At 68.3% G+C, this 25,062-nt stretch overlaps 1 protein-coding gene across 2 annotated transcripts; it reads right to left on the bottom strand.

Annotated features, from left to right (window-relative positions):
* Window positions 1-1,580: 1,580 nt before the first annotated feature.
* On the bottom strand, window positions 1,581-24,116 carry AKT1 (AKT serine/threonine kinase 1). Of its 2 annotated transcripts, none has more exons than XM_060003825.1 (14): window positions 23,906-24,116; window positions 21,089-21,227; window positions 9,526-9,654; window positions 6,886-6,997; window positions 6,633-6,780; window positions 6,198-6,329; window positions 6,057-6,122; window positions 4,874-4,942; window positions 4,608-4,733; window positions 4,390-4,518; window positions 4,078-4,193; window positions 3,715-3,802; window positions 2,827-2,929; window positions 1,581-2,585 (listed from the first exon to the last, which is right to left on the bottom strand). In XM_060003825.1, the coding sequence occupies exons 2-14, from the start codon at window positions 21,132-21,134 to the stop codon at window positions 2,506-2,508; spliced, it is 1,344 nt and encodes a 447-aa protein (XP_059859808.1). In that variant the 5' UTR covers window positions 21,135-21,227; window positions 23,906-24,116; the 3' UTR covers window positions 1,581-2,505. The 2 variants fall into 2 exon arrangements, with proteins under 2 accessions (XP_059859808.1, XP_059859807.1); XM_060003824.1 differs by having other exon boundaries at window positions 4,078-4,292; window positions 23,906-24,115.
* Window positions 24,117-25,062: the final 946 nt, after the last annotated feature.

The raw sequence follows: 25,062 nt of genomic DNA, 5'->3' as shown, positions 1-25,062 counted from the left end.
CTACCACTCCACCCCGAGGCGCCTGCGCAGCCCCACCTCCGCGAAGGCTGGGAGGCCCTGGGGTCTCCGGCCTCGGCTCTTTCCTTCTCGGCCCCACCCACCCGGATGGGACACACCATCAGGGTAAGTTTGTGCTCATGTCCATGCCCATGACCTTGAAGCCTGTCCCAGGCCAAGGAACGTCCCTAAGGCCATCACCCGCATCCCCGTTAATCCCCCAACCATCCCCCCATCATCACCCAAGGAGGCCCCACGAGAAAGCACAGCTCGTGCCCCTCCGCCTGGCCAGCTGGCCGCCACCCCCCCACATGCCCCAGCTCCAGCTTCAGAGGCACCTCCCGGTTTTCCACACCACATCTGATGCTTTGGGGTACCATTTGCTCGAAGTTCGAGGATAATGGAAAGGTACTGCTGTAGGTTCTGGTGTCTACAATATACATTTTTTTTCCTTTTTTTATGTGTTAAAATACACACCTCTTCAAGACCCTGCCTTCAGCTCTTTGGGGTATATGTGTACCCAGGAGTGGAATTGCTGGGTCACATGGTAGTTGTTTTTATTTTTTTGAGGAACTTCCATACTGTTTTCCGGAGGCTGAGCCATTTTACATTCCTACCCACAGTGCACAGGCTTCCAATTTGAAGGACGTTTTTACGTATCTGAAATCTGGATCCAAAGCATCATTTAGCAGGTAACGTTTGGTGTGTTTGTGGTTTCCAAAAAAGCTGTGGGAGTGAAATAGTTCAGAGCCTATCAACACTGAGCAATCGGGCACCGCCCAGAGAGGCACCCGCAGGCCTGACTGACCCCACCCACCTCATGCCCCGCGCAGGCGCCCCTTCCAGCAGAAGGGGCAGCCACCCCGCCCCAAGGAATGTCTTGTCAGGGTCACGGGCCCCGGAGCCTGGAGAAGCAGGCTGCTCTGCCCCCTCCCCCGGGCCCAGGCGCCAGGCCCAGTGAAAGGTCCGGCCCCGTCCCGGCCACGCCTGCGGGGTTGAGTCCCCGTGAGAGAGGAGGAGCTGAGGCTCCGCCCACCCCTCTCTGGGCAGGCGCCTGGAGGCCGACGCGCGGGCCAGCGCCGGCAGCCGGCTCCTCTCCGCACCCACCAGGTGGCGCCCGCGGCACGTCCCGCTGGGCTGCTCGGGCGCCCCGGACCCACTCCCGCCTGTCCCGCCTGACCCAGGCTTGCGGTGTGACCGCCGGCAGGCCGCTCTCTCGGTCCTCCTCGGGCCCTAGGGCCTGGCAGTGACCCGAGTCTCGGCCTTGGCCAGCTCGGGGCCCTGCAGGATGGCTGGTCCTTCCTGGTGGTCGGGGTCTGCGGCATTGCATGGACAGAGCTGGTAGGCAGACGGCTGTGCAGTCTGGGTGGCTTCCTTGGGGCATGGGGCTGGGGTGAAGCCAGGTGGAGACAGGGACGGCCAGGGCATCCCCCGCTCCGGTGAGTCCCGCCGGAGTGGGGTGGGGGGACATCGTCCCTCAAAGGTCATCCCTGGGGCCTCTGGGCAGGAAGGACAGGGCGCTCCCCGCAAGCGGACCGGCCACATGCTCCTTCACCTGCCACCCAGCAAAACAAGCCACAGAGTTGAAAAGCAATTTTTATTGAAGAATTTGGAGGGAAAGTCTCATAATAGTAAAAATACTAAAGTTGAGTATAAAAAAACGCCACGGTGCAGCGCAGCGTCCAGCCGGGAGACACGGAGGGTGCAGCGACGGCCCCTCCGAAGGGTGTCAGGTGGGGCCAGGGCAACAGCAGGAGAGTGAAGCTTCTATAAGGACAGGTGCTACCAGGGGAAGCCATCGGGTGAGACGGTCCCAATGGGGAAGGGGGCGGAGTGAGGGCCCTCTCCTGAGATTAGAAACCCCAGTATGCACGTGAACAGCATAATACTCGGCAACAGATGTCACCTGGCTCTTCTATCTTGCCGGCGAACCCCGGCCCAACCCCATTGCAGGGGCCACCCTCCTCCAGCCTCAGTGCTGGGGCTGCTGCGTGCCCCACCCAGAGCGAGAGGGGGCCAGGCCAGCGCACCACGGCAAGGTGGCTTCTGGGGCCCCCGGGCCGGGCTGGGCCGGGCTGGGCCGAGGCAGGGGCAGCCAGGGACAGCCGGCGAGAGGGACGGAGGGGCCGCGGGCAGGGCCCACCCAGGCCCGATTGCACTTGGCTGCAGAAGTCCTCAACGTTTTCCTACGTGAATCTAATTGTTCCGAAGGAAGGCCGCGGCCACGTCTGGAGAACTGGATGAATAAATTAAGAAAAACCGCAGGATGTCTTCCTCCCGACCTGGCTGGCCGAGAGGACACCGCCCCCAAGGCGGGCAGCCCTGCCCACAGCACGAGGCATCTTCCCATCCGTGTTGGAGGACAGCAATGGTTCCGCCCAAACGCATCCGGAAATAAGAAACATTAAATACAGATCATCCGTGCGAGGCTTCCTCCCGAGTCTTCCAAGCCCTCGTCCGGAGCACGTGGCTGCCCACGGCTGCGTCCCAAGCACGCCGGCTGGCCCCTCAGGCCGTGCCGCTGGCCGAGTAGGAGAACTGGGGGAAGTGAGGCCTCCGCTCGCTGTCCACGCCCTCCATGCTGTCGTCTGCGGGCGGGAGGAGCGGTTCAGCTCCGGGCACCGGGCAAGTGAGGCCGGCTGGCCCCAGGGCTCGCCTCCCAGACTCCGCGTCCAGCCTCAGCGAGCCCCCATCCCACGATCCCAGGGCCGGGGGCCGCGGCCCTCCCGCCCTGACGGCCACCCGTGAGGGAGCCTTCCCAGTAAAATGCTGAGCACGGAGATCTGTTGCCCGGAGAGGAGGAAGGCGTCGGCAGGGAGGCCCCCTCACCTCGGTCGGGCGGCGTGATGGTGATAATCTGGGCTGTGAACTCTTCGTCAAAATACCTGGTGTCCGTCTCGGACGTGACCTGAGGCTTGAAGGGTGGGCTGAGCTGCAGGAAGGGGGCTGCGTTACAGGTCTCACCCTGTACTGCCCGGCGCACCTGGACCTGGACCTGGACCCAACTCAGGACCCACCCAGGAGCCAAGGCTGGGGCCAGGCCTTCCTCTGCCCACGTCCCCTCTGGGGCCTCGCCCTTCAGGGATCCACCTGCGGGGCCACCGGCCTCACTCGCGGCCCCCGGATGGCAGAGTGGCCCGGCAGCGTCAGGCCACAGAGAGGACTCACCACAACGCAGGACGCAAGGGCAACTGCAGAGGGACAGGCTGGCGGGAGGAAGGACCCCCACTCCCCCGACCCCGGGCCCAGGTGCAGGGCTGCCTGGGAACTAGCAGCAACTAGCAGGGGGTCTCTCGGGTCGGGGCTGGGACTAGAGCGCTTGGAGGGCAGGCCCAGGGGGCGGCAGGACCCTGGCTGGAGCAGAGCAGGGTGGAGAGCCCTGTCTCACAGGGACAAAGGCCCAGCCGGCCATGTGTGGCCTGCGGGGGGGGGGGGGGGGCTGGAAACGGGGTGGACGCATGCTTGGAGACAGGCACCCAGCAAGCCTAGGGGCAACCGTCCTGAGCCTGCTGGCCACCCCACCAGCACGGGCCAGGGCCTGGGGCTCCCAGGTCCCTCCGAGGGCAAAGTGCAGAGGCACACGTGCAGGAAGCAGCTGCCTCGCTCCTCGGAGGCCTCCTCACGTGTGCTTGTGGGGTGTGTAAGCAGGTATGTGTGTGAGCAGGTGGGTGTGAGCGGGCGTGTGCGGGGGGAGGGGTGTACACAGGCCCCACGCACCTTCTTCTCATACACATCCTGCCACACGATGCTGGCGAAGAAGCGGTGCTGCATGATCTCCTTGGCGTCCTCGGAGCCCCCACCGAGCCTGCGGGGAGACGGAGGCCACGGTGACGGGGTCGCCACCTGCGGGGGTGCCCGAGGTTCGGACCCCTCCTCCCACAGGCTGAGGTCGGCCGCCAGGCAGCAGCCCGGGCAGCTGCAGGGTGCTGGGTGGGCAGGAGCTGCCGGCAGGGCCGGCTCTTCCCGAGCAGGTGTGAGCAGGCCCTCTGCCCGGGCCAGCCCAAGCCGAGGACATCACACATGGCCACCAGCACGGTCGTTCCCTGGGGGTTTCGGGGGACAGCCCAGGGCAGGGCTCACCGCTGCTTGGGGTCCTTCTTGAGCAGCCCTGAGAGCAGGGACTTGGCCTCAGGGCTGAGCGTGCGTGGGAAGCGGATCTCCTCCATGAGGATGAGCTCGAAAAGCTTCTCGTGGTCCTGGTTGTAGAAGGGCAGGCGGCCGCACATCATCTCGTACATGACCACGCCCAGCCCCCACCAGTCCACCGCCCGGCCGTAGTCGTTGTCCTCCAGCACCTGGGGTTGCAGGGCACGGGCTCAGAGGGCACCTGAGACACGGGGACTCGGGGGTCGGGAGGGGGGAGGGGGGGCTCGGGGCGCGGCAGACGCGCACCTCGGGGGCCAGGTACTCGGGCGTCCCGCAGAAGGTCTTCATGGTGGCGCCATCCTTGATGCCCTCCTTGCACAGCCCGAAGTCCGTGATCTTGATGTGCCCGTCCTTGTCCAGCATGAGGTTCTCCAGCTGCAGGAGGCGGCCTCCGGGTCAGCCCGCCTCCACACCCCGCCCCAGCCCCGCCCCCAGCCCCGCCCCAAATCCCCGGCCCCGCCCACCTTGAGGTCCCGGTACACCACGTTCTTCTCCGAGTGCAGGTAGTCCAGGGCAGACACGATCTCGGCGCCGTAGAACCGGGCCCGGTCCTCGGGGAACACCCGCTCCCGGGACAGGTGGAAGAAGAGCTGCGGGACGGGGAGGCTGAGCGGGGCCGGCGACCTGGGCCAGGGTCACGGGGCGGAGACCCTAACCAGGCGGGGAGCGGGGAGGGCAGCCACCCAGACACCCGAGGCTCAGAAAGGGCCGCCCCGGGACCGGGCCCTACCTCGCCTCCGTTGGCGTACTCCATGACGAAGCACAGGCGGTCGTGGGTCTGGAAGGAGTACTTCAGGGCCTGTGAGGGAAGCAGAGCTGGAACCCGGCCCTCAAGCTGGGCAGGAGCTTCGCCCTGTTCAGGGCGGGGGATACCCCGCTGCCCCACCGGCCGCGCCCGAGGACGAGTGGCTGCACGTCCAGGGACCGAGAGGCGGCGCCCCTCTAGGGCCGCCTTGCTGCCCTCACACCTCAAACCACAGGCGGCCTCGCTTTAAAAGAAAGGCCCGCTGATGACCGCTTGCTCACAGAAACACGGACGGGAGATCCTCCCCGGCTCTGGGCTCCCGCACGGCCAGGCCGGCCGCACCGACCAGGGAATCTGCGGAACGCGATGTTAGCGTCCCGTACGGGGATCCACTGGAGGGTGGAGGGCACGACAGAGCCGGGCCTTTTCCTCACAATCCTCCAGCCAGACAGAGGGAAAAAGGGCAAAATGAAGCAGACGAGGCAAAGCCACGGTGACGCGTAACGTCTGGACGAGCAAACACGATGTCTGCTCTTGAAGTCATGTTTCTCATAAGAAAACGTCTCAGGAAACACATCGCTGCAAGCCTGACCACTGCTCTGCCCCTGCTTCGGATCAGGCCGTCCCCTGGAGCGAGGACACCTGTGCTGAGCGGAGGGGACAGGCCCACAGTGGTCCCGGGCACAAGACCTCGGAGGCCGGCACCGGGTCGCCCAAGGCCTGAGTCCTGAGCCCTGTCCGCCTGACTGCTGACCTTCTGGGGGCGGAGCTGGCTGGGCCTGGCAGCCTAATTCCGGGCACTTCCCTGTTGCTCCAGAAGGCCAGGGGTTTTCCATACACCCCTCCTGGCCCAGGTTCCCCCGGGACAGGGACCTCCCGGAGGGAGCCTCAAAGGGGAAGCAGTGCAAGACCGTGCAGAAGGGTGGGCATGGGGGGCGTGGCCCCCCAGGGTCTCAGCAGGCCAGAGGGCAGGCCAGGCCTCCTGCCCGCTCTGTGCACCAGCGACCCCGCACCACGCACCTCCACCCGCCCCTCCTGGAGGCCCGCCCGCCGTCCACGGGGCCCTGAGCCCGCCAGATTCACAGGGGAGGAGGGCTTGGTGCGAGTGACCGCGCGACCCCAGCACCTGGTGCCCGAGCCGTCCCCCCGGGGTCCAGAGGGGACTCACCGTCAGGAAGGGGTGCCGGGAGTTCTGGAGGACGCGGTTCTCCGTGAGCGTGTGGGCCACCTCGTCCTGGAAAACAGAGCCCACTGAGCCGCCCGCCCCGCCTGGCCCGGCGCCGGCCCCCGCCCCGGCCCTGGCCCCTACCTTGGCCACAATGACCTCCTTCTTCAGGATCTTCATGGCATAGTAGCGGCCCGTGGCCTTCTCCTTCACCAGGATCACCTTCCCGAAGGTGCCTTTGCCCAGCAGCTTCAGGTACTCAAACTCATTCATGGTCTGAGGGTAGCGGGCAGGCACCAGGGTCAGGGGGCAGCATGGTGAGTGCTGGAGGCCCAACAGTGGTGAGGGGTGCCAGAGGCCGGGGCCACCGCGGCCAGCCTCGGGGCCGAGCACAGGTGGGGCCCGAGGGGTCCAGGGCTCGTGGGAGATCACGGGCTGTGCACCCCGACTTGGAGCCCTGGGGTTCGGGGGGATGGTGGGAGCAAGGGCACCCGGGCCTTCCCGAACCTGGCGTCCCTCCCTCACTCCTGTGCGAGGAGCTGGGCGGGGCAGGGCCCCAAGGGCAGGGCCGGGCCTCACCACGCGGTGCTTGGGCTTGGCCAGCGCCACCTCCATCTCCTCGGCCCCTGAGTTCTCGCCAGGCGAGCCCGACCGGAAGTCCATCATCTCCTCCTCCTGCCTCTTGAGCCCGTCGGCCACCGTCTGGATGGCGGTTGTCCACTCCTCCCTGCAGGGCAGTCAGTCGGCTGAGGCCCCAGCCCCGCCCAGGCCTGGGGCCTCCCCCTCCGAGGCCCCTGGGCTTGGGGCACCGGGACTCGTCTCCAGCGCGTACCGCTCCTCGGGGGTCTCTACGTGGAACGTGCGCTCGATGACCGTGGTCCACTGCAGACAGCGGATGATGAAGGTGTTGGGCCGCGGCCGCTCCGTCTTCATCAGCTGGCATTCTGGGGGCAGGCGAGCATCTGTCTGCACTGAGCCCCGGCCCACCCGCCACAGCCCAGCCCTGTAAAAGGGGGCCAGGACCCCCACTCCAGCTGGGACCCTGCTCAGAGAGCTCAGCGGCGCCCCTCAGGGGGTGTCTGGGGGCCGGTCAACCCTCCGTGGTCCTTCCTTGGGTCTCCAAGCCCCCCTGCCAGCCAGGACACGGCCTTCAACCAGCCGGAGGGTGAGGGGTTTGGGAGGGCAGCTCGCCCTCCCCGAGCAGAACCATCCCACCACTTTCCCAGCCTCACGATGACCAGCGCTCTGCCTGCCCCCTCTCGGCGCAGGGCCAGTCCCAGAACAGAGGGGGATAGTGACTCACCCTCCGGAGAAGCTGCCTGTCCACCCCCGAGGCCACTTGGGCTGCACCCTCCCCACACTGCTGCCCATGCCCCCAGGTGCACACGGGAGTGAAAACAGGCACATGCACACCTGGAACACGCACACCTGCAGCCGAGGAACCGTGGAGGTGCCCCAGGCCCGGAGAGGGGCTGGATTCCAGCCCAGCCTGTATGAGGCGGGAGGGGCCGCGGGGCCAGCGCAGGGGTCTCCGACATTCCAGCATCTAGGCCCTGGCAACCGCGAGGGGCCCCGGCCGGGCTCAGCCAAGCGCAAGGGAGCGAGGAATGGTCTGCCAGGCCGCGGGGCCAGGAGGGGGCTGGGGCCCAGCCTTACGCGGAGGGAGGCCTGTGTCTACACGGGGCAGGGAGAGAGGAAAACCTGTGCGGCCAGCCTTCTGGGTCCCCACATGCCCCCTCCCACTCGCTCAGCCCATCGGAGACCACCAGGAGCCCCCAGGGCTCAGGCGCCTGACACCCACCCAGGGCCTGACTTCTCATCTCTCCACCCTGGAACCCATCCCCAAGGAAGAGCCCCTGGCACAGAGGCCCCCGCAGAGCCGCTCCCCCCTCCCGCAAGCCTCTGCTCCTGCGCCTGAAGCCCCTGCTGGCCTAATGCCCGGGTCAGGGCCCCAGTCCCACCCACTGCTCAGGAAGCCCCTCTGGGCGGTGCCCACCTCCCACGCGCCTCCTGAGAGCCCCCCCCCGTGCTCCCCTGCATTCAGCCTGGGGAACACTCCCGAGGGGCCTCAGCCCCCCAGCAAGGCAGCATCCCTCTGGCCGAGGATCCTTCCCAAGCCCGGAAGCCCCCAGGCTGACCCAGGAGGCCCTGCGGGGAGCCAGACACACTGCAGTGAGGCTCCCACGCGGCCACAAGGCTGCGGGGACGGGGGTCTGCCTCCTTGGCCTCCCCTCACCCCCAGGCCCCCGTTCTACCTGCTGCTTTGCTGAGACTTGAGGAGCCCGGGAGGGGGTTCAGGGCTCACAGGGACCAGGCCCTGCTAAAGCACCCCCAAGGGAGCCTCCCTTGTGGCGCAGGGCCTCTGCTCCTCCCACTAGAAGCCCTGCAGCACGGGACCAGGCACACCAGGGGGTGGGCAGGACGGCCCCCATCTCAGAATATCTGCAGGCGCGGAGGCTGGGAATCCTTCCCCGTCAGCCGAGGACGGGCCCCCTGTGCTATGCCCCCTCCTGAGACCCTGGACCAGAACCTGCGGTCTGGCGGCAGGGGGTGTGCGTGCACCCAGAGGACCCCGAGCTCCCAGGCACGTGGCAGGGAGGGCAGAGCCAGCCGGAGGGTGGGGGTTGAATGAAGGAGCCTGGGGTGGAGCCAGGACTGTGCTCTGCAGCCCAGACAGCAGCCCAGGCGGACCCCGGGGTGTGCTGGTCGACAAGCCCATCACTAACTCACCCATCAGGCCCGTGTCCCGGGCCAGCCCGGGCAGAGCACTGGGAACAGGGACCAGGCCGGAAGGCCCGCCCGGCCCAGCATCCCACCCACCCACCCGTCCCCATGCCTGGGTGCCCCCCACCATGGGTAGGGTCACACCTGCCGTCCCCCTGCAGGTACGTAACGAGCCCACAGTAGCACTTGGTTTAGAAAACGTGCAAGTTTGTTCAGCGTCCTGAGACGCCCCAGGCCAGCAGTGCTGCACCCACCCACCTGGCACCCCAGCTGAGGGTGGGAACAAACGCACTGCCACAGTGGACTGGGGTCTCTGAAAACCTGTGGTGGGCACTCGTGCTGGGGCGACGGAAGCCCCGGGAAGCTGGCTGCCCCCCACCCCCACACCCTCTTCCTGCCTCTGCCGGGGGCTTTGGGGAAAGAGGCCCTGGTGGGCTCGTCTGGCCCCCACTGGAGGAGGGGCCCAGGTCGGCCAGCTGCCCCAGGCCAGGCCCTCCGGTCTCCAGAAGTCCACCCGGAACAGTGCTGGGCTCGGCTCGGAGATCCCTGGCAGCCGGAGCCGACCACTGAGCGGTCCCTGAGGTGACACAGGGCCTCAGGCCCAGCCTGGTCCCCGGAGGGCTGCTGGCCCCAGACACAGCGGCCGGGGGGACCCCACGTGGGGCCGCTGGGCCCAGAGGGCTCTCTCCGCCCCGCCCACCAGCCCAGCGCCCTCATCCCGACCCAGGGCGGCCGCCGGCACACTTACGCGCCACGGAGAAGTTGTTCAGGGGCGACTCGCGCTGCTCCACGTCCTGCGGCCGCTCCTTGTAGCCGATGAAGGTGCCGTCGTTCTTCAGGAGGAAGTACCGGGGCCGCCAGGTCTTGATGTACTCACCTGAGGACAGGCGGGCGGGCAGCACTGAGGGGCTGCAGCCGCCGGACCACGCTCCCCCTACACAGCCCGCTCCCCGGGGTAAGTCACAGCTGGTTGTGCCGGGACAGATGCACCCAGGATGCCCCAACTCCGGGCACTGACCCCGATTCCCCTGGGGCAGTCAGAGGGTGGGTGGGAAGACGGGTTTCACTGTATGAAAGCACCGCCTCTGACCAAGTGCGAACCCTGAACCTGTGATTGAAAGGGGGCCAGGCCGGCACCTGGGCCTGGGGGAAGCGGTACGACTGACAGGAGGCCGGCCCGATCCAGAGGGCCTTCCTGGAGGAGGTGGTGCCAAACCAGCCGGTCTCCAACCAGAGCGCGGGGACCAGCTACAGCCACCCGCCATGGGCTTCAGGGCCAAGAGGCCTCCCCACCCACCCTGGGTGCCGCCAGGGGGTGGACGCGGCAGCTACTGTGATGACCGTGGCGACTGGGCTGCCCACCGCAACTGGCCCCTGCCAAGAGGATGGAGCCTAGCTAGCATCCAGCAGTGAGGGGCCAGCATCACACTCAGAGTGCGATCACGGGGGCTTGCCTGGCAGACACGAGCCCACCTGCAGCACGTCCCCAGGATGGGCACTCGGGACAGAGCCCCCTCTGCCCGCGTGACAACACTTGCTGTCCAGGGGCCCTGAGCGCTGTTGTGAAGCCAGGACCAGAGGCGGCTGTGTGGTCCTCGGGCTGGGACCTGCCGTCCTGGGCCCCCGCACCCACCCACGGGTCACCCAGGTGCCCAGGAACGCTCCCCCCGAAGCTCTGCAGCATCAGCCGTGAACAGGCGCCCGCGCTCAGGAGGCAGAGCAGATGTCCTCTGCGACGCGCCGGCAGTGCCATTTTTCACGTTGACACCCGGAAAAAACGCCTCGTTTACATTTTGCCGAGCCAGGAGTTTGAACACCGCCGAAGAACTTACTAATTAGGCGCCCGCTTCAGCAGAGGGCCACCGGGCAGCAGGAGGGGAGGGGGCCGGACTTTCCCCACGAGCTGAGCCCCGCACGCAGCCACCTGGAGGGCGAGCAAAGGCCCAGCGCCCCGCGCCTCGGTCCGCTCTGCCCCTCCCCCCGCCTCACCGCCCAGCTCCCACCCTGCACGACCCAGGGCCTCTGGGGGCTGCTGGGCAGTCGGGGCCTCCAGCCACTCCCTTCCTTCCCCAGGGAGCCCAGGCAGGGGTCCCCACCGGGCCAGACACCACTGGGCCAGGGAGGACCCGAGCGTCGGCCGGTAACCTGCCCTCACCCCGACAGCATTTAGCGGGGTCTCCACCCAGGTCTGAGCCCCCCAGACCCCTGGGGACGTGGGCTGGGAAGGTGGTGAGGCCACCCTTGAATGCTGCCTCCCGTCCCGGGCCCGGGGACCGCCCCCTGGCCACTGGTCCCAGCCAGCCTCCCCGCCCGGCGCAGGGTGGAGCAGAGCTGGTTCCGGGGGCTGAAGGCGGCCCACCCCGCTCCATCCCGGGCGCCCGCTGCTCGCTCCCACCCGCCTGCGCTCGTCTGGAGCTGTCGGCCCCTGATGGAGTGCCTCCCATCCCGCCAGCTGCCGCTCCCCGGGACGCTAAGTGCGCGGGGAGAGTGATGAGCGCCTCATCCGTGCAGCCCCGAGAATCCATCTTGATCACCAACTGCTGGCGGCCCCCACCGTGCCCAGCATGGCGGCCCCCAGCGCCGCACCCCACGCGGGCAGTCGGCGCGCGTGTGCCCACAGAGGCGTCCGCGCTCGGCAGGACCCGCACGCCCCGGCCTGGGCCTCGGACCCCACTGTGGCTGAGGCCCTGGGAGGGGGACCCGCCCCCAGCCACGTGACCCTGCACCCGCCCTCCAGCTTTCACCCCACAAGCCCACCCAGGGCGCTGAAGGGGAGCCAGGCGACGGGAGCTGGGCAACACACGGGTGGAAGCGACAGGCGGGGAGGCAGCCCCACTCGGGCCCTGGCCCTCAGCAGCCGGCATCCGGACCCCCGGAGGAGAAGCCAGGACCGCGGCGGGGGCGGGGGGAACGGGCGGGGGGACGGGCGGGGGAGGCCGGGGCGGCCAGGGCCACGGCGCTGAGACCCACAGACCCCTTTCTTCAGCCTCTGGGGCACTCCCGCCTGCAGACATCCAGCCAGGCCCCCAAGTGACCGCCAGCCGCAACCTGGGCCGTGGCCTGCATCTGAACGAGTTCAGTGCGGACAGGACGCCGGTGGGTGGCCGGTCCAGGGACGGGGGGGCACAGGAGGGGCGAGGGGAGGAGGTGGCCGCCCTGTGCCTGGCCGCGGCTGCGCCCTGTCCTCTCGGCAGTAACACCTGTGGGCCAGCGAGGGGGTGAGGCAGCACAGACACAAACGGCTCCTGCTGGGAACAGGCGAGAAGACCCAAGTCTGCTCTTCAGATGCCGCGCCGTAAACTGGCGGGTGGCGGGGGGGCCCTGGTCTCTGGGGCCAGATGACCACCCACCACCGGGTGGCCTCCCAGCAGCGGCCACACCAGGGGTCAGCAGGGACTGGCCTGGACCTGGGCCCAGGTCGGGTCCCCTCGTCCCTGCCACTCCCGCCCAAGCCCAGGACTCCCACCCACCCCATCCCACCTGAGCGAATGCTTCAGACCGGGGCCCTGGAGCCCCACATCACAGCTGGCCCAGCTCCCCTCCGTGCAGGGCAGGACAGCACCCCGGTCGGGAGACCGGAGCTGGGGGTGGGCACTTGGAGGCACGCGTGGTCTGGCGCCCACCCCCACCTGGAGGGTCCATCCTCAGCCCCCCCCCCCGAGGTGGGGGGCTCTTTCAGAAGCCCAGCCCTGGGCCAGGGCAGGGGAGGGGCCCTACAGCACCACACCCACCCCTCCCAGACACTGGCGCCCCACCCAGCCACCAGCGAAGGGGACCCACGCCCCCTGAACCCCGAATGCCCAGGCCTGGCCACCTGCCTCCCAGGCTCCAGATGAGGAGGCAACTGCCCTGGGTGGGGTGGGCGTTGGGGGGCGCCCAGGTCAGCCGGGCTCCTGTGCCCAGGGCAGGGCTTCCCTCCTCCTCCTGCCCCCCTGGGACTCCCAGCCCCCAGCCCCGGCCCCCTCAGCGTCCCCGTGTGTCGTCCAGCGGGAGGGCCCTTCCGCCATCCCAGCTCATCCCCAGGAAGGGGCTGCAGGACCCTCAAGGAAGGGGGATTCCTCGCCAGCATCACGTGCCTCCCACAGCCCAAGTCACCCTGACGGGGCCACACAGCCAGGATCAGGGACAGGAAGGGTGCCGGCTGACAGCCTGCGCCTCTACACCTCCCAGCCCGGGTCCCAGGCCGCGCTGTGGGTCAGGGCACCCCCGGCAGGAGACGCGGAGGCCAGGACCCGAGCCGCTGGGGGCCCCAGGGGCGCAGCGCGCAGGCTCCCCGCACCCCAGGCCTGCCACCCGCGAGTCCTCCCCTGCCTGGCACCTCAGCCCCTCTAAGCCCCCAGCGCAGGCCGCCGGCTGCCACACCCTGAGCTCCATGGACGGTCTGAGTCCCCAGCTCCCGGGGAAACTGCTGGATACACGCTTTGCCGCAGCGGTGGCAGGCGGCGCTGAGCTGTTTCTCCACAGCGAAGGGAGCCCCAGCAGGCCGGGGGAGCGGGTGCCAGCTGACGGCGGCCACCACGCGGTCCCCCGCCACCGCCACATCCGTCGCTCATGGACAGCTGCCGCACGCCATCACCCCCCTCCCCGGCGCCGCGGGGCGGGCGCGGGCCTGGCTCATCGCGTGTCCCCACGTCCCTGTGCCCCCGTCCCACCGGCAGGACACCAGACCACGGACAGTCAGCGAAAGCCTGAGAACCGGTGCCAGGGAGGGGGCGCGCCCCACTCAGCGGAGCCCAGGCCGGGCGGGTGAGCCACGCCGCCTGCTCCTGGGGACGCTTTCCCAGGGCAGCTCTCTCGGGGTCCTCACGGGGGCACGAACGGCCAGTGCGGACAAAGGAGAGGAGAGGTGGCCACTCCCGGCCCAGCAGCGGGGGGACAGGTGGAGGACGGGGGTTCCCCCGGCACAGCCCCCCGAGCCCAGCTGGGCCGCCCCCAAGCTGCCTGGCAAGCCGAGAAGGTGGGATCATTATGACCAGTCACTCCCGGGGGAAAACGAGGCCCAAGGGAGAGGGCTCTCAAGGTCACGGAGAGGCAGATGGTGGCCAGAGTCCCAGGTCCGGCTGCCCAGGCGGGGCTCACTCCTCGACACAAACCGACAACTCTTCGCAGGTCGTTGGTTCTGCCGTCGGGCAGGCAGGGGCCCAAGGCCTCGGCCCAAGGCACACAGACTCAAGAGGAACGTGGGGAGGCGGGGTGGGAGGGAGGGATGCAGTCAGGGAGCAGCGCTGTGCCCCGCCCCCCACCGTCACGGTGCAGCAGACAGCTCTGGGGTCTCCCCGCCCCTTCCTGCTGCCCCAGGACGGCGCCAGCTTTCAGGCCTCTCACCAGCGACGACCAACAGCCCCTCTCACTGCAGCTGCCCGCATGTCACCTGGGCCTGGACGTCCCACCCTCCTGGCCGTCCTCGGAAACCCTCCTCCTCGGGCACCACACATCACCTGCTGCACAGGCCAGAAAAAGGGGCCACCCCGACCCCAGCCCGCCCCGCCACCCGCCTCCCCCGCGCTCTCTGCCTGATGTGACCTGGCCTCACCACTGCAGGGTTCAGGGGGGCTGCGTGGAAAGAGCTGGGCTGGGTCCAGGGCTCAGGGCGGCCACAGCCATACCTCTGCCTGCAGGGGCACCTGAGGCCTACACTTTCCAGGCCGGGTGGGCCTGGGAGGCAGGGCAGGCAGCCCCCAGGCCTGTCAGTCCACCAGCTTCCCCCCATCTGCTGGCCCCTTGCGTCACAGGCCCTGGCAGAGGGGACTCTGGCCACCACCGGTCCTGGCCCAGGCCCTCAGGCAGCGTCTGCCCAAAGCCACACGGCACTTAAGTTCTAGGTTTCCAGAATGTTTCCCTAGGGACATGCCTCTCACTCCTGTGCTGAGAGCCCAGGATAAACCCAATGAAACCAAGGGAGGTGTCGGGGCTCCCCGGGCAAGGCAGAGGCAAGGAGGAGAGGGGGGTGGTGAGAGTGAACAGACGGGCAGCACGGGCTCCCGGGAGAGCAGGTGGGGTGGCAGCAGAGCCCTCCCTGCAGACACAGCTGCAGGAAAGGAGAGCCCCGTGGGCACCGGCCCTGCCCAGACCCCCCTCCCTGCAGACCCTCAGAAGAGGCAGAGCAAGACCCTGGCGTCTAAGTGACCCCCAGCCTCCGTGAGCCAGGGCCCTCCCCGGGGCACGAGGGGCTCCAAGCACCAACTCCACCTCCCCCAGGAAAAAGCACCACCTACACAGGGGAGGGGGCAAGGGAATGAGGGACAGGTCGGGGGGACCCTCCAGAGAAAGGGCCTTCCACCTCCCAGCCGCCCAGCTCTTATTTACTTATTCCCTAACTGGGAGCCACGTCGTGGTGCGACAGCCGTGAGGACAGCGAGACCTGGCTAGGGACGTGGTGGGGACATGGGGACATGGTGGCAGGCTGCATCCTCCCAGCTGCCAGCCCTGTCACCTCATGCTCCCGGCCACACCCACCCTGGCCCCAGCCCCGATCGAGCTCATCACAGCCCCCAAACTCCAGCTCACAGCATACCCCGCCCCCCAGCCCGGGGTGGAGCGCCAGCATGGGGCCCCCACCCCTGCCAGGAACAGCCGGCTGAGGCCTCTGGGCCGGCGAAACCAGCCGGGAGGAGGCTGGGGGCCGGGGCTCTGGGATCTATGCGCCCAAACCAAGTGCCCAGGGGGACCGCACCCCAAGGCCCCCAGGGGTGGCAGAAGAGGCACCAGACAACTCCCCATCAATGCCAACATTCCTGAAACACGAGCGTTATTTCGGACGGTTAAGGAGCCCCGCGTGACGCACGAAGAAAGGCAGCAGGGGCGTGGCCGGGTGGGCGTGGCCGGGGGAGCACACGAGGCCCTCTGCCAAGCTGCTGGGGGCCAGGTCGGGGCCGGGCTGGGGGCCTACCCGTGGGGGTGAGTGGGCGGGGGCCCGGGGCACCCACCGCTACGGGTGCAGAGGCGGCAGGCGGCCGCCGGCTCCAGTTACGGGAGGGCCCGCGGGGAGGGCGCTGGCAGCGAGGCTGGCCGGGTGCGCCCGGGCAGAGGGGATGCCAGCCGCGCCGGCGCCCCCGCCCCCACCCTCCCAGGGCACTTCTAGGAACTGGCCTGACGCGACCCGGCCCAGGCCCCTCCTGAGGGCTGGCAGTGGGCAGGGCCCGGACCCAGGGCCCCCTCCCCTCCACGCACAGGGCGCACACTCAGCTCCCTGGGGCGGCTGGGCGGCCGGTAGAGGCCCCCTCCTCGCCACCACAGGACCAGGAAGCAGACAGGAACACGGCCCGCTCAGGGCCCCTCAGGCCCGGGGCAGCGGTGACCCCTCATCCCCCAGCGCAAGGACGCCCGAGCTTCCTCTTTCGTTGTTTGTTTTGAAGGGAAAACTCAACCGGCTCACAAAACAGGAAACTTGGTCCCACACAGGCCGGCAGGCCTCGGCCTCAGCCTCGTGCCACCGCCCGCGGGCTCACCCCTCCAGGAACGTGCCCCCCTCCCAGGCACCGTCCTACGGAGCAGAGGCCCCCGCACCTGCCCCCACCCTTGGGCCGGCCGCCTGCACGCACCTGCCTCAGTGGACCAAGGGGACCCCCTGGACCAAAGCCACGGCCGCTGCAGCGAGACATGGAGGGGACCTGGGCATCCCTCGCCTGAGCCAGGGACGCTGAGGTGCAGGGGGAGGAGGGCCCAGGACAGCTCCAACCTCCAGCCTGGGGCACCGGGCGAAGGGAGCAGCCTGCCTCCCCTGACGGTCCCGTGAGCCCCTTGCCCGGCAGAGTGGCCCGGGGCCGTGCACACAGATGATTCCCAACGACGGGCCCCCAGGCAGGTGTGCTCAGAAGTGGGTTCAACAGGCCCCTGCAGGCCTTGGCCCCTGCTGTCGGCTCAGCAGAGCCGCGCCCCCTCCACGGCCCCGCCCCATGGGAAGCCCAGGACTGGGGATGGGGGGAGTCTGTGTCAGCAGCTTAGAGCCACCTGGGGGGCAGGTGAAGCCCAGGGCCGCAGCCAGAAGCAGGACCTGGCCAGGACCAAGGGAGGGGAGGGGGGAGGGGCCACCGCAGTCCGGAAGCCCGCCCCCCACCAGGATGCCTGGGACCCACACAGCAGGATGGTAAGGGCCTGGAACCGGGGGAGGGTCTGGGCCAGAAATGGGCTGCGGGGGGGGGGGGGGGCAGCCAGGCCTGAGACGTGCCAGGGACCAGCCCCACCGAGCCCCGTGAACACACGGCGCCACCAGGCCTGCCGCTCCTGGGGTGGGGGGAGTTAAGCTGACGCACAGATGCTAGCCTCCCACGTGTGCGCGCACCGGGCAGACCTCACTTGGGGTCACGTCCAGGGAGGGTCCTGGACGGGGGACCCCGTGCCCACAGGCCCGCTCTCCTGCACCCCGCCCCTCAGCCCCCACCTGCCGGGCTGCGGCGTGGTGGCTGCCCTAACGGGCCCTCCTGGCCAGGCCAGCAGCTGGCCCACGTGAGCCCAGGGGTCCCCGAGGCCGGTGCCCCACCCCCACCCAGACCCTCAGCCCCTTCCTTCACCCCGTGGACAGCTTCTCGCTGCCGTCCTCCCTTCTCCCGGCCCGTGTGGCCCAGCTGGCGCGTCCATGGGCTGGAGACGACTAGGACGCCCACAGACCCTGCGCCCTCCACGGGCTCCAAGGGTGGGACCCGCAGGTGGGGCTCTGCTGGGGCAGCTCTCCGTGGGGCTGGGCTGCAGCCGAGGTGGTGCACGGCCCGGCGGGCACCAGGGCAAGTGGGCAGGGACGACGGGGCCCTGGGGACACGTCCCAGAGCAGCTGCACGGACTCAGGCCCGTGGCCTCGCGCACCGCACACAGCCTAAAGACAAAACTGGAGGCCGCAGGCCAAGTCCAGCCAGACCTGCATCCTGAAGGAGGACACGGTTTTTAAACTGTCAACCTTCAGACATCAGGAGAGTGCACAGAATAGACCAAACCTTTGGAAAGGCGACTTTCTGAGCCACACCGAGCCCACCGGCCCCCAGCACCAGCGGCTGGAGCTGCACGGCAGCTGCCCACCGCTCGGGCTGTCCACCCACAGCCTGGGGGGTCTGCCCGTCACTCGGGATGCCTGCCTGTCACTCAGAACGTCCCGCTTTATCAGGAAGGCTGCCCACCTCTGGGGACACCCACCCATAGCTCGGGCTGTCCACCCGTCTCGCGGGACATCTGCACACGGTCCCTGCGGCCCCACCCGGCTCAGCCCTCCTCACCACCTTCTGAGCCTTGGGCAGCTGGACCCCTCTCTCCTGGGGACAGCCGGGGACACCGAGGCCCAGAGGGCCTGCTGGGTGCCGCAGGGCAGCACAGCGCTGGGACTCGAGCTGCGGCGTCAGCCGCCAGCCCGGGCTCTCCTCTGCCCCTCGGCGGCTCTGGCCCAGAGTACACGCATCAGGACACCAGGGCCGCAGCCCCGGGCCCTCCCCAGAGATGGGAGGGAGGGAGCCCATGTCCCTGAGGGGCGGGAGAAGGAGCTGGGGGCCGGGGGTCTGTCCTGCCCCGACCCTGGCCGACGGGCCGTTGGGTCAGCTCTCAACACCCACTCAGCCCCGAAGGTTCCTTCGCCCCTCACGTGCAGGGCCTGGGCTGGACGCAGGGCAGACACAGCACGGTGGGCAAGGCAGGCCCTCATCCCACAGCAGCCCCCCAACCTACGTAACAAGAAGCAACAGCGTGGGGGGCCTCGGGTCTGCGAGGAGCTGGAGGACAGCCGGAGCTCCCCAAACCCCCCTGGGGATCAGACCCCCGGCGGGGGAAGGGGGCAGGGCGGCGGTGGCACCTCACACCACTGCTGCAGGAGCCCCCCGCCCGCTCCCAGCCCAGGGACCCCCAGCTCTACCCAGAGCCACCCCACAGGAGGCCTGGCTCCCTCTTCCAGCCAGTCCTGAGAGGCGGGGGGCAGGGCCGGGGGTGGGCGTGACGCTGCAGGTGAGGGAGGGTTCTGGGAGCGGAGCACGCACACAGAAGCATCTTCAAACCGTCCACCCTCCTGCCCGTGACGCGGGGTTCGGCCTGCACGTCCGCCCGCCCACGACCAAGGCCAGGACGCTATCCACACCCAGGAAGGGTACGCGAGCCCCCCCACCCCAGTCTCAGGAAACGGCACCGCTGCGTACCTCCAGCCCCAAATCGGGGTCCTCCTCGATCCCCCAACATCTAACCCAAGCCCACCCATTTCCCACCCCTCGGCCACATGACCCCTGTTCCTTTCACCCAGTCACCCCAAAGTCCAGCACACAGGAAGAGCCCACGTTTGTGGGAAAGCACAGATTCGTAAAAGACGGACAAGAGGACAGAGAGAACGAGACAGCAGTGGGGGCAGTGGAATGAGCCTGCAACACACAGAGGTTCCCACGGGGTCACTGGGAACGGGGAGCGGAGGGCAGGCAGTGGAGGTGGGACACGGCACAGCCCCTCCCGGGCTACAAGAGGGCCAGGGCCACATCGCCGCCCCACACACCGCCTGGGCTGGCACGTGGGCTGGAGAAAGAAGAGTGGAGGCACGTGGCCACGTAGGACCCTCTGTCCCGGCCCAAGTCTGGCTGCACTCTGCCCCAGGGCAGACCCCACCAGGCCCTTGCCCACCACCACACCCACTGCACCCGTAGGGAAACCAAGGCCCACGGAGTCAACAGACTTGCCCTTGGAGAAGGACACAAGGATGGGGCAGCCGAGTCAGGTCAAAGCCCAGCTCCCTGGATGCCCCGCTGGGCCCGACACCCCGAGCCCCCAGCGCACAACCCAGGGCGGCAGTCTAAACGTCACCCAGCGTGAGAGGGGCACTCCCACCCGAGCCTGGCTGGCCAGTGGATGCCCCAGTAACTGGGACAGGAGCCCTGGCAGCCCTGAGGCCTAGGTATCTCCTAGGTCAGTCCTTAATCGAACAGTCAGTTAACAGTAGCCAAGGATTAAGGGGTACCGGTCCCCGTGTGCTCTTGTGCTGCCACCAGGCACACAGGGGAGGACGGAGACCAGGGTCAGAGAGGGCATCCTTGCCACCAAAGAGGGCTGAGGTGAGGCAGACAGAGTAGGACCCGATGGGGAGCAGGGGTGGGAGGCTCCAGGCACAAGAAGTGGTACTCCTGGGGGTCAGGAAGGGGTAAACATTGGGGGAGGGGATCCAGAAGGCCGCTGGGTGCAGGAAACCTTGGAGGGGCTCGCCACGGACCACAGGCCCCTGCGGCCACCTCACCTCCGTCTTGAGGCCCAGTGCACTGTCCTCCCTGCAGCCGCCTAAGTGAGCTCTAAAAACACACAGCAGACCACATCCTTGATCCCCTGCTTCGCGCCCTCTGCAGCCCCTTGAGGTCTCAGCTCCATCCCTCCTGTGCTGCCCACCGCAGCTCCTGCAGCTTCCCAGCCTGCTCTGCCGGGAGGCGCCTATGCATCCCACAAAACCCAGTCTCGTGACACCCACTTTTGCCGTGCCTCCCTGTGTGCTCCACCTATGTCTGAGGCTCCCCCTCCCAACAGCCCGTGGGATCCCGAGGTGGGGACGGGGACACCCTCACCAGAGGGTGTGCATGAAGAGTGGCGTGGCTAGCGGCTAGCTAGCATGGGATCGCCAGAGCTTTGGGAGGGAACAGGTCTGGAGGAAGAGCAAGTTGGGGGAGCAGGTGGTGACTGGCCAATCCCCGCCCTGGAGCAGGAGGGAGTGACTTACTCAGGCACCTGGACAGGAGGCCTGTCCAGCCCCCAACCACCGGCCGCTAAGCAACAGAGGGCCGTGGGGCAGGCAGGGCCAGAAGGTGAGGGGCCCAGGCCCAAGCTCCCGTCCCAGCAGCTCCTCACTGAGCCCCTCCCTGGGCACAGGGCCATATGAGTGAGCACAGGGGAGGCTGAGGGGGCTCCAGGCCAGCTGGCTCAGCAGCTCCAGTGTAAACCCGCCCCGAGCTGGGCCACTGGGTGGCACGGAGCCCCCTCCCGCCTACAGCCAGGCCAAGCAGCCCTGCCCTGCCCTCAGGAGCCCTCGGGCAGCGCCCCGGGCCACTAATGCGCCAGGCCTTGGACCGGCCCCAGCGTCCTCACTGCCTTCCAGGAAAGCGGGTGGCTCTTCCCGCCCACGGCCCCAGCCAGGCAGCCACTCACGGGCTGCACGCCGGCCCAGGGCACACGTCCCCGCCCGGGAGGTCCCACGAGGCCATGCCCTCCCGGCCGTGGGGACACTGGGCCCCAAAGCGCACCCGGGCCGGTCCAGGAGGGTCCAGGAGCCCAGGGAGGCCTCGCTCGCCCGGCAGCCACGGCCCAGGCCGCCCCCAGCCACTGAGGAGCCGCAGGCCCACTTGGGACCCTCACCCCCGGCCGGCCCCGCGGGCACTGACCTCGTTTGTGCAGCCAGCCCTCCTTCACGATGGCCACGTCGTTCATGGTGCCGGGGCTCCCGCAGGCCTGCGTGGCCCAGACCTCGCTCACACGCCTCTAGCAGGGTCCTCCCAGAGCCCAGCGGGCTGTCAACAGCCTCTGGAAGAAGAAGAGGGAAGTGTGAGGCTGTGTTGGGCTTGGGGACACTCCTCGGACCTCGAGGTGAGCCCAGGAGGCCCGTAGCGCCTGGGGACTCAGCCTGGGTGTGCCTTCCCACACGACCTGTGCCCGCTTAGCATCCAGAGCCCCCGCTGGCCCCCGCTCTGCCTTCCCGCCACGGCACCTGATACAAAGTCACTCACACTGCTCCCTGGGCCCAGGCCTCCCCTCCCCCTGGGCTTCAAGCCCCTGCCACCACCCCTCCTGGAACCCCAAGCCCGCAGAGCTCACTGCCCCCCTTACCGACCCATTCCCACCTCCCCTGACCTTTGTACAAATCACTCCTGTCCCCAAAAGGCCCTCCTGGTATATCCCAGCCTCCCTAACCTGCCGGCCCAGCGGAGGCCACCTCTTCCAGGCAGCCCCTCTGACTGCTTCAGCCCACACCACTCAGCCTCCCCAATCCCCTGGTGAGGGTGCCCAGTTCTCCCTGTCCATGGTGTTCCTGCCCAGAGGCTGGGGTTCCCAGGCAGAGTCCAGAGCTCCTCTTCCCTGCCCCAGACTGGGAAAGGAGAGAAATTCAAGCGTGACGCCTCAAGAAGGCAGGGGCAGGAGTGCAGCTAATTGGTACAAAGGAGAGCCCAGAGCCCTCCAGGGTGACACGAAAACCCCCTACACACGCCCACCCACAGAAACGCCGAACCCCTCCTAAACCACAGCACCCCCGCCAGTCTGAATCTGGTTCATTCATTCGGCCAATATGTGCCGGGCATCTCTGGTTTTGCCAGGCTCAGCGCTGGGCACTGGGGACAAAGAGAGGTTCCGACGAGTCCCGTCTGTAAGGAGTACCCAGTCCAGGGTGGTTACAGACCCGTAATTACAGCTTCCAGGAGGCAACAAATGGGGAGGACTGTGCAAACTCAGAGGCACTGGCACCCGCCCTTTGGAGGCCCACCAGCAGCCTTCTCTTGAGCAGACACTTTGGCCATTGATCCTTTGTGGCCCACCCCATTGCTCCCCTGCTGGATGAACTCCTAGGCATCCCTCAAAACCCCGTTCTCACATCACCGGTTCCGAGCATCCTGGGAAAGAGCACTCTCCCCATGAGCAGTCCTCTGCTACCCTTCCAGTTGGGCACTCATGAGGGCAGGCCAGGAAAGACTCCTCTCGGGGACACCCAGGCCGGGCAGAGGCCCTGAGTACCTCCAACATGGGTCTTCCTACAGCCACCTAGACACTCTCCCGCAGCCCCCTTTACTGGCCTCCTGAGGCATGGGCTAAGCACCAAGAGAAGGCCGCTGTGCACTGACTGTCTTGGGCTAAATTTGGAAGGACAGGAAGACCCACTCACTGCCTTGTGTCTGGGACAGGGAAGACGCTCCTTGCCCAACACACTCAGCAAGCCCACAGGCAGGGATGGCAAGTAAGACTGGAAGAGGTACCACCAAGGACAGGGCTCTGAGCCCCACCTGGCAGGCACAGGGGGCTCTGGTGACACTTGAGTAGGCGTGGCCTGGAGGCAGAGGGCTGGACTCAAAGACCTCGGGATGTGCCCCTACCCCCACCCGGGCCTGAGCAGGGCCGGGTGCTGACAGAGTCAGACAGCTGCCGACGGCCCCGTGTGTAAAAATATATCTGCACATACACAGGGTGGTGTGCATGTGCACAGAAACACACACACCGAGCCCACCGAGCCCAGGCCTGGGCTGCTCTGGGCACAGGGTGGGCGGCACGGATGGGACCTCTGCTTCCCGCCGCTTCTGTCCTGTGAGTGACTTCACCACAAAGGTGAATTACTGCTATTATTAAGTCACGACCTTAAAAAAATAATAATAATTTGTGCTCTGAAGGGCCCCCTCCCCCTGCGTCCAGAACACTGGTTTATGCACCGGATGCTCAGCTGGGGGGCAGGGAACCAAGCCCCACAAGTGTACCCCACCCTTCACCTGGACCAGAGCTCACAGCAGTTAGGGGTGGCCTGAGCAAGGTGGGAGAGGGCCAGGAGTGAATGTCGGGGGCCCTCTGGCCACAGAGCACAGGCCCAGGGCCCCAACTCTGTCCACCGCGACAATACTCGGGAACCAATCCCACCCACCAAGTTCATCAGCTGCCCCGGGCCTCTGGGTTGGGTGGGCAGCACCTCCAGAACCCACCCAGCTCAGGAACAAGTCTCAGGGCCCAGGAGGGCTGCAGTCCTTTGTGGGAGGGCCTGGGCACCCAGCCACCATGGACAACTTTTTGTCTATGGGAAAATGAGGTCCCTTCCAAGGGCCCACCCACAAACTTCAACAAGGGCCGGGGCGAGCCTTTTCCTCGGCCCCCTGAGCACCTACTGTGCGCCGGGGCCCCCCTGGCCGGGCGCCCGGGCAGCTCCCGGCCGCAACGGTGCCCCGGCCCCCCGCGCGCGACCGCACCCCTCCGCTCCGGCCCGGGCCTCGCCCGGCGGAGCCGCTTCCCCAAGGTCATGCGGGAGGCCGGGGCCGGAGGCACGCACCCCCAGCGCCGGCGCGGCCCGCGCCCTCCCCGCCCAGGCCGCGCTCGGCCACTTCCTGCTCCCGCTCCTCCATTCCAGCCGCGCGCGGCCCTGGCCCCGGCCCCGGCGGCCGCGAACAAAGCGGCCGGGCCGCAGGGAGGAAATCCGGGCCCCGGCGGCGGGCGGCGGGCGGGCGGGGACTCACCGGGCGCCGCGTCCGGCGCGAGCGCGGGCCTAGCCGGGCCGCGGCCTCCGGCGCCCGCCGCTCCGCATCCCCGCGGGCCGGCCGGGCGGGGCCGGGCTGGAGGCCGCGGCGGGCGCTGCTCGGGCGGGCCTCGCGCGCCGCCGGACCCGGAGCTCGTGCGCGGCCGCCGGCTGGCTCCTCCGGGCTGCGCTGGCTGCGCTGCTGCGCTGGGCCGGCCGCCCGCCCGCCGCGCTCGGTCCCGCCGGCCCGCCCTCTCCCCGCCCCGCGCCCGCCCCGCCCGGCCGCCCGCCCACATCCGCCTCCGCCGCTCGGGGCGGCCCCACCGTGGGCCGAGCGAGGGCGCGGCGCCGGGAGCGGGAGCGCGCAGCGGGCGGCCCTCGGGGACGGGGACCGCTGCGCTCCTCCGCGGGGCCTGTCCCCAGGCCACGTCCTCTCTGGCCTTGGTTTCCCAGTTTGTCCGGTGAGCCCGCACTTCTCGGCTCAGTACTGCCCCGACTCTGTTAAAAGGGCCGGTCTGGGACAAATCCTGGGCTTCTGCCTCCGTCGGGCGGGGATGGGGTTGGGGTGTAGGTTAGTGTGACTTTTAGAATGTGCCCCAAGTGGGTAGTTGAAGCTCGGGAGCTGAGGGCTGCAGGGGCCGGGATGGTCCTAAAAGACCCAATCCAAGGACCCTAACTAGTGCAGGTCCCCTGGGGGTCGTGCAGGAGGCTGGCTGGAAGGTGGGCGATCGGTCATCTGTCTGTGTGCCGAAGGCCTACTGTGGGTCTCGCCCTGGAGTGACCGGCAGTGCGAGGCCTGCTCCCTGGTTGGGGTCTGCCAGGAGCTCGCCTTCCCCGAAAGGAAAATACTGACACCTGGCAGCTACGAAAGTGGACGGGGACTTCATGTGGTGACAGAGGGAGAAGAGGGCCACAGGGGCCAGTGGAGGGGCGTCCAACTGGCACCGCTTCATCCAGCACCGCTGGCCTGGAGTGGCCGCCCCGAGTCGGGCACAGACACCCAGACGGGCTGCTGGAGGGGGCAGACTCCAGAGAAGAGCGGTCACGGCTGAGGCAGCCCAGGATCCTCCCTAATGTCTGGTTGGGCCCCAGGCACTCACGGTCCACTGGGGGACAGCTAAGGGGCCAGCAGGACACTGCAGACAACTCCCCACCCTG

This window comes from Delphinus delphis, chromosome 2 (assembly GCF_949987515.2).
Source record: "Delphinus delphis chromosome 2, mDelDel1.2, whole genome shotgun sequence".
In the NCBI taxonomy this organism is placed as follows: domain Eukaryota; kingdom Metazoa; phylum Chordata; class Mammalia; order Artiodactyla; family Delphinidae; genus Delphinus; species Delphinus delphis.
The sequence above is the reverse complement of the archived record's forward strand: the minus strand, read 5'-3'. Positions and strand labels throughout refer to the sequence as shown.